The sequence below is a fragment of the Eleutherodactylus coqui genome, chromosome 3, assembly GCF_035609145.1.
Source record: "Eleutherodactylus coqui strain aEleCoq1 chromosome 3, aEleCoq1.hap1, whole genome shotgun sequence".
Classification (NCBI taxonomy): Eukaryota; Metazoa; Chordata; class Amphibia; order Anura; family Eleutherodactylidae; genus Eleutherodactylus; species Eleutherodactylus coqui.
The window spans coordinates 151,453,048-151,464,701 of NC_089839.1; the positions used below are offsets into that span (position 1 = coordinate 151,453,048).

An 11,654-nucleotide genomic window follows, 5' to 3' on the forward strand; every position below is an offset into this window, starting at 1 on the left:
GAGTATATCGCCTTACCGAGTAGGCTTGCTCATCTCTAGTGGAGACCACTGCCTAAAGCCCCATTTACACAGGATGACTGTCGGCTAAACGACCTGCACAAACAGGTAGCGTCATCGCTAGTTGTTGGTGCTGGTGAAGAATGTTTAGACAGGAAGATGACTGCTCAGTATCGCTCACTTCTCGCTCAGCGCTTCACATTCTATGTATGCACGGAGTAGGGAGCGTTTAGCTGCAGCGAGAAGTGAGCGAACCAGCGATCATTTTTATGCTGGTTGAAACTGTGCGACAGACAAAAATTAAACGACTAGTACAAAGTGGCTTTACATTCAGACGGAATGATCATCGCGCATTTTTGTCTTGTTTGAACAAATTTTGTGTGACAATCATTACGTGCAAATGGCCCTTTACACTGACCAATGAATGAAAAACTCACCTTATAATAAGTTTTTGCATTCTGGAATAGTAACTGGAAGTCCGCTGTCAGCAGGTTGACATCTTCATACTCATCCATCTTTAACTTCTGCTGGATTTTCATTAAGTCGATGGGCTGGGAAATGATGTTATAATAATCCGGCTGGTTCCTGGGGACAAGATCACGTCATGTAAGGAAATCCTCCACAGAAAATTGGGAAAGCTACGTAGAGATGGCATGGACTATGAAACTAACAACAACAGCGTAAAAACACCACAAAAAGTACACGACTATAACAAAAAAAGAAAAACACTATTCCGACCCTTTTAAATCTCTCGCTTCCACAAAAAAAAAAAAAAAAAGAATCTCCATTTGACAGCTGCACCTAAGAAATCATCTTTCCACCTACATAAGAATCTCAAATCCACAAATACAAGTACAACCAGGAACACCCCATCCACTCACAAGGTCTCCTAACATCTAAACACCCAGGAGGACAAACACCCAAGATACTCCCAAGCTCCCACAACCGTGTCATCAGAACAGACAGAACAAAGGGATAAAGAAACCCTACTTGATTTAGTATCCGATGACTTGATCACAGCACCACAACTCCCCGTACCAGCATCATCCCTCCCTATTACCTCATCTGAGTCCCTGACCAAGGATTCAAATGAGGATAGGGACCTGCCCACAGATCTCTCTACGCATTCCACCTCATCCCTATTGGATGATGGCCCGATCACGGTCTACAACACACCGGAGTATACACCAGTCAATTCACATCCAGAATTAGACAAGACTCCATCAACACGTCAACCAGATTTGTCTTTGTTCATATTGAATTCTTTGAGCTAATATGTGTCTTTTTTAGCCCTTCCTCCCTTTTTTAAACTCGTTATATTGAGCAAGAAATATACCATACAGTATATAATTAAATAACTTTGCATACATCAGGAATTCTTCACATTAAGGGAGAGTCACACAGATACAATATCCGTATCAAATATGTATATACAGCACACCAGTACATTATGTTTCCATAAGAAGGGAATTTTAACAGTTGATACCCGTTTTATTGCTAGACCCAGGTACAGTCCTACTCAACATACCTTGAAGCAGATCCTGTGAAAGTGGAAGTGTTTCTTTTACTACGTGAGTCGGCAGTCACGGGACCACCAGGTGCCCCCTGTTACAGCAGAGCTGCAGGGTCCTGGCAGGCCTTGATCAGCTCTGCCAGTTACTATTGTCACTACAGGGGAATGTTTTCCCCGTAACTGGGACTCCTATGGACACCCCTATCTAGAGTGGAAATGTGCGAAATTGAGGGGAAAAAAAAGACCATGTGAATGACCCCCAAAAGGTCCTATATGAGGTCATGGTCTGCAACTGACAGTGATAAGGAACATGTTATATGATGGTTACCATGAAGGCAAGCACACGTGTGGCTGAATTTTTCCATGGTAAATCGCACAACAAAATCTACGTGTTACATATGGATTTTACCCATGAACATCAAAGGGATGAAATTCACTGTAAAAAAGCTGAAGCATTTCCATAAAACAGTCCTGCTACAAATTTGGAGATGCAAAGCATGCTAGGATTTCCACATGGGATTATTCTGCCACACATGGAGGTTTTCTAACCCCCTTCCACAAGTATTGCACTGTAGTATATCTGCACTGTAAATATCCAATGTCTGAATTTACCCTAAAGCAGAGACCACTGTCTGCAACCTACAAGTCGGCCTCACACACTAGACAGAAATTGATGAACAACCACTGAACGATATAGTCTGGACCATGTAGCCATACACATTCTTCTCCATATTGGTCATACATGTTCAATGACGGACAAAAGGCCTTTCTGGGAACGTTCTGTCAAGGAAGGATTATTCACGGGTGAAAGATCTTTTGTAACAATTAAATCTCTTTCTTTCGTCAATGACACGAATACTTCAAATATAGCTAACCTCTTCTCAGATGATAACCGTGTGTTACTGGTCAACCAAATGTCACCCAAAGAATGATCAATTTGGTTGAAAGAGTCCAGTGTCATCAACTTCAATCTAATGTGTATGTGCACCTTCAGGTTCACCAGGTATCTAGGTACTAAAACTCAACTTAGGTCGGTCTAACATGACCGGATTTGAATTGCGGATGCCACGATCGTATGATCCGCAGTAATACGCAGTTCAATCAAATGCATTGGCTTACACAGTTCCGCTCACATTAGCTGGTCAGAATTATGTAATCAAACGCAGCATGTTCTATTCCACTGTGGACTCCGCAACCATAGAGCCCATTCTGCACATGCGGCCGTGTGAGCCCAGCCTTATAGTGGTGCAGAGAGAGGAATGAATGAAGTCAGCATTTTGCCAACGTCTAGCAGCGTTCCTCACCTGCGTTTTGGGGCTCTAATAAAAAGCTCACACAGAATGCGACCTTGCTCATCTTTGTAGTCCCTGACGGTGTTGTAGAGTTCATGGCACACGGCGATCTGAGGACACAAACATACGGAGCTGTTAGTCTGTAACATCGGTTCCCCTCCTTATCCCTAGACCTCTGCGTAGACTTACTGGATCTACGTTTGACACATTTGCAAGTCTCCTCCGTTTCCTGCCAGAGTTTGGGGTGCTTGTGGTATGTGGTGAATCATCAAAGTCTCCGCCGCTGACGCTGCTGGAGGGGGATGTGGCTCTGCGCCTCTTAGAGCTCATCGGTTCAACGTTGTCCTGCAAAACACAGCATTTCATAAGATTAGGGCCGGGCTCACATGACCGTACAAGAAAATGCTTGGCTAAAAATTGCAGCATTATACTGGCGCATTATTGTATTGCTGGGTCTTTGCTTTCGCATGAACAGCGTATTTTACTCATGCTGCCCTGCACTGGCTTCCTGCGTTTTTTAACCCATTAAGGACCAAGCACGGTAAATTGACCTGGTCCTGGGCTTTAACCCCTTAGTGACGGAGCTTTTTTGCTCTTTTCCATTTTTGTTTTTTCCTACTCCCTTTTAAAAAATCGTAGCTCCTTTATTTATCCATCGACGTCGCTGTATGAGGGCTTGTTTTTTGCGGAACAAGTTGTATTTTTCAATCGCACTATTTATTGTACCATATAATGTACTGAAAAACTTTTAAAAAATTCTTAGCGGAGAGAAATGTAAAAAAAAAAACGACATTTCACCATTTTCGGTGCGTCCTGTTTCTACGGCGCCCAGACTGCAACAAAAACGACCTGATATTTTTATTCTATGGGTCAGTACGATTGCTACGATACCAAACTTGTATAGTATTTTTTTTGCTGTAGTACTTGTATTTTTTTTTAAAAGATATTTAATTTTTTTCAATTATTTTCTGCGGTCATTTTGTGCGCGCAATAACTTTTATTTTTCTGTCGACGTAGTTGAGCAAGGGCTCATTTTTTGCGGGATGTCCTGTAGTTTCCGATAGTATCAATTTGGAACACATACAACTTTTTGATCACTTTTTATTGCATTTTTTCTGGAAGAAAGGGTAACTAAGAAAGTGTATTTCTGGCGTTCTTTATTTTTTTTTTTCGGACAACGTTCACCGTGCAGGAAAAATAATGCACTACTTTGATAGATCGGACTTTTGCGGATGCGGCGATACCAAATACATATTTTTATTTTATGATTTAGATTTTTTAGTAATTGATATGGCAAAAGGGGGGTGATTTAAACTTTTATAACTTTTCTTTTTTTTTTTACAATTTAAAAAACTTAATTGATCTTTTTTCTTACATTACTTTGAAGTCCCCCTGGGGGACTTTAACATGCGATGCTTTGATCGCTCCTGCAGTATGACGTAATGCTATAGCATTACGGCATACTGCTTTTTTACAGGCAATCTATCAAGCCACCCTGTGTGGATGGCTTGATAGGCAGTCTGCTAAGGCAGCCCTGGTGCCTTTTATTAAGCCCCCGGCTGCCATGACACCTGCACGGCTCCCCCGATCTCACCGTGGGGGGGGGGGGGGGGGGCTGGGGGAGTGCGGGACCCCCAAACAGCGTTCGAGGGATTTAAATGCTGCTGTCAGAATTGACAGCGGCATTTAAAGGGTTAATAGCCGCGAACGGCCAAGCGCGGCTATTGCCCGCGGGTGTCAGCTGTAATAAACAGCTGACGCCCGCGCTGTATGGAGGGAGATAGCAGCGCTACCTCCCTCCATGCACGTCCTGCAACAGCAGAACGTAGTTTTACGATAGCGCCGTCACTAAGGGGTTAAACCCAGCGTAAAAATATGCCACTGACTACTGTCACTACAGGGGATGTATCCTCTGTAACTGGGGCTCCTGTGGTTACCCCAGCTCTAGTGGGAAAGAGTGTAATGAAAATATAAAACATGTGAATGACCCCCAGAGGTCTTAGATGACATCATGGGGAACATATATCGTAAAACAATAATTACATAAATAAGTCAAGCCATTACAGAATCAAATTAAGCGTAATTGTATTTTAGCGTAAATGTACTAATTTAAAAAAATAACTATACATGTTAAAAAATATATTAGTTTTTAAGCTTTTTACCCCCAATAAAACTAAAAAAAAAAAAAAAAAATGGAAAAAAAAAGTCAGTGAAAAAAAAATAAATAAATGAAAAAAAAAAATACAAAAAAAAATAAAATCGCCCTATATGTTACAGGAAAAAAACAACGTAGCAAAAATAATTTTGGTAGTTGAAGGAAAAAAAATAGGGCAGTTAAACCACCACATGGGTAAAATCCCTAAAAGGCGTCTGGTCCTTAAAGGTACAAAACGGCCTGGTCCTTAAGGGGTTAAAAATGTCTTCTCAGGTTTCCTAAAACATGTGTAAAAAACACTGTACATATGCAATGAAACTGCGCACGTACTGTGTTCACCCATAGAAAACAATAGGGCTGTACGCATGTAAAACATGGTAAAATAGAACATGCTGCGTTCTTTTTTTACACAAGTGTGAATGTACTGTCACTGGTGTTTCCCGATAATAAGCCCTACCTAGCAGCTGGCGTTCAGGTCCCTCGTGCTGGTCTCCGTCGCTGCTGCAGGCTTCCCATGTCCTCCTGCACGCCAACAGGGCATTACTCCCTTGTAATGTCATTCAATGAACGGTTGTGATTGATTAAATCGAGCGCCAGCTCTGAGTGGCAGAGGCGCTCGATTAACCAATTAAAGCATTAGCTTGCTGGAGGCGGGGTATTCACGCCCCGCTACCAGGAAGAACTGCTCTGTCAGTGTGCAGGACGACAAAGGAAGCCTGCAGCAGTGCCGCAGCCCAGCGCCAAGGACCAAAACGCTGGCTGCTAGGTAAGTATTATAAGACACCCCCGAGAATAAGACATTGTGCCTCTTTTTGTACAAAATTTAATATAAGACAGGGTCTTATTTGTGCATCACTGTGGGGAACCTACTGAGATAGTTAAAATTTAACTTTTATTGAATATATAATTTAAAATAATAACCCACTAAAACACACACTAACAAACAAACAACAATTTCATAGAGAGCTACCAGTTGTGTGTGGGTCTATCTATGATGATAGAATTGTCCTTTCTTGGACAGACCTGCTATATCCACTGATAATGATATATCAGTAACCTGGTCAAAAAAGAAAATGCTGTCAGGTAAAAACGCAACTGTGTGATCAGTTGTCTCCGTGTAGCTAATGACGGTTGTCACCCGTGACTAGTCTATTGCTACTATCTGTCTATGCGTTTCTGCAGCATTTTTTATGTATAGCTGCTTCATCAGGACAGTGTGTCAGAAAGATGGACTAAGCAGCCTTTGTTGTTGGTGCTTAGTGATAGTACAATGACTAGGGCATATAGCCCGATATGACCGCTGGGCTCGCCGGCCCAAATAGCACTGAAAGACCAGGGTCTTATGTGGGGGGGGGGGGGGGGGGAAATAGTATATAGATAAGTCTCTAGCTTAAAGGGGGTTATCCCGCGCTGAAACGGGGTTTTTTTTTTTTCAATAGCCCCCCGTTCGGCGCGAGACAAACCCGATGCAGGGATAAAAAAAGAAAACCGGATAGTGCTTACCTGAATCCCCGCGCTCCGGTGACTTCTTACTTACCTGGTGAAGATGGCCGCCGGGATCTTCACCCTCGGTGGACCGCAGGTCTTCTGTGCGGTCCATTGCCGATTCCAGCCTCCTGATTGGCTGGAATCTGCACACGTGACGGGGCGGAGCTACGAGGAGCCGCTCTCCGGCACGAGCGGCCCCATTCAGAAGGGAGAAGACCGGACTGCGCAAGCGCGTCTAATCGGGCAATTAGACGCTGAAAATTAGACGGCACCATGGAGACGGGGACGCTAGCAACGGAACAGGTAAGTGAATAACTTCTGTATGGCTCACATTTAATGCACAATGTACATTACAAAGTGCATTAATATGGCCATACAGAAGTGTATACCCCAACTTGCTTTCGCGGGACAACCCCTTTAATTAGCGCATTCACACGATCAGAGGTGTGTGTTGCATGCTATCCAGCTCCGGTAGGAGTCTATGGAAAGCTCCCATGCATCACGCACCCAATATAGGTCAGGTCCCATCATCTGTTCATGCAGCACAGACCTAACACGCGGGCACTACAGCTATGCGTGTCCTATTTTCGTTAGGTGCGAATATTTTGAGCGTCTAAAATGCCTTTATGTGAACGCTTCTATAGGAGACCATTGGTTCTAATAGACACGATCTTTTCACGCACCTATAATGCACTAAAGCCATGCTTGTGTGAACGAGGCCTACGGCTGAAGAAGAGCCCTGCGTTGGTTGGAAAGCTCGCTTGGACATCATGTATTTTGTTAGCCATTAAAAGGTATCATATCTAGAAGATGACTTGGTTTCTCTTGCTGAGAACAATCACATTTTGCTCTGCTGGCTAACACAATACCAAACTTCTTTTTACCAAAAGGTCATTGAAACACTCATCAATAAGGCTTTGGGAACATTGGCACTGGCGTCACGCTCTCTTCGCTCTAACACAAAGTATTACAACCCGAATCCCAAAAAAATTACGGTGTTGTGTAAAATGTAAATAAATGTAAAGAGAAAAAGAATGTAATGATTTGGAAGTCTCATTCAACTAGATTTCATTCCCCACAAAACACATCAGGGGGGGGGGGGGGGGCATTTTTCCATTTCATTTATTTAAAAAAATTAACTAATTTAGAAATTGTTGGCAGCAATTCATGATGATCCAATATTATCCCATCCACGGAGTGGAGATCTGGGTACTGTTGGCCAGCGTGCAACAACTTGTCCTCCGATGAGCTGCAGGAATGATGAAACGCCGTTCTTAACGTTGATATTTGGTTACACAATTATGTTATTTGTGTGTTAGCACACTTGTTGTCTCAATCATTTGGTTTTTAATGGGATTCTGTCAGCAGGTTCATGTAGCTGAGCTCCGAGTCACCGGGCCAGGCGCTCTCCCCGCCACCAGCAGCACAGAAGTAGAGGAAGCGGTCGGGCCGGGCCCTCATGGCTGTAAGCGTGGGGCCCCTGCAGCGTTTTAGATTGTTCTTACAGCTGGAAACTTGGCTGTGACGCTGCATAAGGCTAAAAGTGAACTGCGTATGACTGCACACTCACAGAGGCGGTCATGCGCATTACACCCGTTTTCTTTTTGTTTCACTTAGCGATGATGCGTATACCTGCAGCCCGTACACAACGTACATACATATGGACTGAGGGTATATACGCGACAATAGAGAACAATGGGCTCTATTTCATTGGATGCCCTGACCAGATGATTTTACAAGTCTCTACAATAAAGCGGTAAGTTTTATGTGCCGGATCCCCCCTTTCCCTGTGGATGTCCTTGGAGCTGCAGGACCCCATCTACAAGAGAGGTGAGCAGGCTATACTACAGTTAGTTTTCCAGATCGATTGAAGAATCGTATGGCCGCCGGCACACGGTCAGATTTGCGTCCGCCTACGGCTTCCACAGCAATTACCTGCCATAGCATGCTTTTTTTCCTGCCCATGAGTGAAAAGTAATTGCAATTTTCCACCTGCATGGGAAAAAAAATTAACAATGCGAATGGCTGCTGTACCCGCATCATCGTTAAGTGACTGTGCAGGAAATACTGCGCATGACCAACAGCGAGCCACCACGGTCATTCGCAAGACAGGGCCACCGCCCGAGGTCTTACACAGAATCCAATCCCATTGTTGGTAAGTTAGCGGTGATCTCTATGATGCCACATGGATTAGCGCAGCGTGTTTAGGCACTATGGATATTACATTGTGTAGTCCCCATCGCCTCTAGAAGCAACAATGAATTGAATGACCGGGCACCTTCACTGATGGCGGCTGCTTGGTGTGGCTAGAGAAGCGGGAATCTAGCAGTCATTGACTGATGCCGCCACATGGACACCCCTGTGCCTACGGGGTCCCTTAGAAAAAAGGCTGGATTTTCTACAAAAAAATTCCACTGCAAAATCCACAACATTTCTGCTAAAGACCATCGCTGCACATTTTCCCTTGAAATGCACTTCCACAGCCAATTCCAGAAGATATCATGTTCCCCGGCTTACCTCTATAGGGTTTGCTCCCTTCACCGGGACTTCAGAGGTGAGCAGGCAGCGTGAGGTCTTCTGGAATCAGATGCGGCCCATTTACCGATGCTACAGACTTTGCACAGAATTTTCAGCCCCGTGTAAACGTACCCCAAAGGCTCCCACACGCTGGCCATCGCGTAATCCATTTTTAAGCCTCAGAGGGGCTTTTTCTCGCAAAAACATCGCAGCCACTTATGATTTTCTCACACTTTTTTTAGCGCAAATTTCAATAGGATTTTCAAATGTTAAAAACTCAGCGCAGAAAAATCGCAAGTTCGTGCTTTGCGGTGCGATAAAAAGGAGGCTCCATGGCACATTAAAAAAATGCAAAAACGCAGAACGTTAGGGCATGTCGCAATTTTGTTTCACTCCACATTGCATGAGTGAAAATATCGCACATGTGAAGGAAACCATTGAAAATCATTGACTTCATAATTCTGGGTTTTCACTCACTCTCGCATCGCACAAAAATGCGTGATTTTCCGGCAAGTGTGAAGGCGCCCTTGGGCATCATGGGCACTAGGGACGTTGGGTAAAACAGTTATTGATTATGGAAAAAACACAAAACACAATTATCTAAAACCAGTGAAAATCAGAGGAAATAACGAGACGCACAACGAGAGACGCATCACAGAATGGAACAGTCTGTAATACGATCGCAGTGTGCGGACAGACATCGAACGCCGTACAACCACGAAGGAAAGTCATTCAATGAATCAAAAAAAAAAGGCATGTTGAATCAATAGTAAAAATAGAAAATTGCGCTTGCACGTAAATCACAATTTTTTTTGCCTGCCATAGAAAATAACGGGCGATTCCTAAACAGAGGGGCCCAGTAATACGACATGCTGGCATTTTGTATCTGGCACATCGCTGTGAGGAGCGTGGAACTGAAAATACACCCAATTAAAATCATGGGTTTTTTCACATGCGATGTGACACACAGAAAAAAATCGCAGATGAAGACCACCTGTGTGAACACATCCACAGGGTCCGTTTACACGGGCGGAGACACTACGGAGCGTCCGCAGAGAAGATTCGGCGGTATTTCCACATCGCTCCATCGGTGCACATCTTGACCGTAAACCAGCCGTGCGCCCGCCGCTGACTTCAGGAGATCCGATGCGCCCCTCACCTGTCTTTGGCTGCCAGCGCTTCCTTCACCAGGCGTCCCTAGTGAGCGGATACGGAGGCTTTCATACAAAACTCGCCAGAGTGAGCCTGCTTTAACTCTGCCGCGAAAACCGTACGAGATCGGTGCATTACAAGACGCAGAAACACGAACCCCGCTCTTTACAACGGCCTCATATACTGGGTGATTCTTTCGCAGAATGTCCTACTTTTGGCCGTTCCCTCACAACGCCTCACCCGCTGCTCTCAATGGCGCAGCGTGCAAGATGTACATGAAAACAATGGGAAACACTTGCTGATCGTCCCGCGCAGCCACCACCCCGGAGAACCGCTGCCTCCCGGAAGTGATGGGAGGCGTTGCTGACACAGCGGCGGTTCTGGATGCGGTTAGGCCGGGGTCACGCGTAGTTCCATGGTATATAATAGTGCGGTAATGGAGGTCATACAAGCACAGTGCGCAGGCACAGCGGTGGTTGTTATTGCGTATAATACTCACGTAACAAGGAACGCAGCGCGTTATATCTCACCGCACAGGATATGTTCTACACGGCATGTAATAAACGCTGTGCGTGTTATATGTGACACCAAGAAGTCGCTGAGCCGGAAATGTAAGAAACACAGAGACAAGTCAGACTGCGCATGATGGCCTGCGTGAGATACGTGCGCGAGATACGCCGTCATGCGCAGTGCAAAATCGCCGCCCTACACAGCGATGGCCAGCATTTTCCATATACGTTCGTGTGAGCCGGCCCCAATACGGATGAGCGTGCCGGGCCGACCGCAGGTATCTGGGCATCACAGGGAGACCTGCGGTCAGGCGGGGGCGCTCCTCCATATTATGGGGGCATGAGTGCGGCTCCGGGCGATCTCTCTATATGGGATATCCTCACATTGTGAGCTGGCGGGGGTCTAGCTATGGAAATAGCCCTAACCAGTGGGACTACAACTCCCAGCATGCCCATACAGTCGCTGGTAGGACGAGCATGCTGGGAGTTGTAGTGTCTGGGGTTACTTCTGTAGTTGACCCTACAACTCCTGGGGGCACCGAGGAGGTTCACCCTACAGAGGGCGCTGCACTCCGCAGAGAGAGGGACCAACTAACCAGCCAGCACCACCGCTAGGGATGGAAGAGGAAAGTAACAGAAGAGGACGAATCACACAAAGGACGCCGGTCCCAGCCGCCATCACCCATCCCGACCAGCCCCTCCGTCCCCCGCACTCACCGAGCGCCGCCGCCATCCGGACGGGCGCTGTCGTTGCCACGCAGGAGTCGCCAGGGTTGCAAGGAGCACCAGCCGGTACCGAAACAATACGAGTCCAATGAGCTACGGGCAAAGAGCAGGCCGCGACTAAACCTGCGACCGACCAGCAGAGGGCAGCAACGGCAACACACCGGAGGGAGGAGTCACCAACCATTACCAACAGGTGGGCGGGGCATGGCGAGGTGTTGGTCTCGTCAGGTATCGCGCTTGGTGCGCTGTACGAGGTGGGCGTGGTACTACCACGGCTGCATGACGTAACGGTAGCCGCTGTATAA

General features: G+C 45.8%; 1 protein-coding gene across 9 annotated transcripts in view; it reads right to left on the bottom strand.

Annotated features, from left to right (window-relative positions):
* LOC136621106 (protein polybromo-1-like) overlaps window positions 1-11,532 on the bottom strand; it is a 106,955-nt gene extending 95,423 nt beyond the window's left edge. For 3 of the 9 annotated variants that reach the window (XM_066596347.1, XM_066596349.1, XM_066596346.1), the window contains exons 1-4: window positions 11,341-11,511; window positions 2,992-3,147; window positions 2,815-2,912; window positions 435-582 (exon numbers count right to left, since the gene is read on the bottom strand). In XM_066596347.1, the coding sequence (XP_066452444.1) occupies window positions 435-582; window positions 2,815-2,912; window positions 2,992-3,132 (387 nt within the window). In that variant the 5' untranslated portion in view covers window positions 3,133-3,147; window positions 11,341-11,511. Of the gene's footprint in view, window positions 1-434; window positions 583-2,814; window positions 2,913-2,991; window positions 3,148-11,340 lie in introns of all 9 variants that reach the window. The other 6 variants (XM_066596354.1, XM_066596351.1, XM_066596350.1 and 3 more) reach the window with 4 other exon arrangements.
* Between the last annotated feature and the right edge of the window lie 122 nt (window positions 11,533-11,654).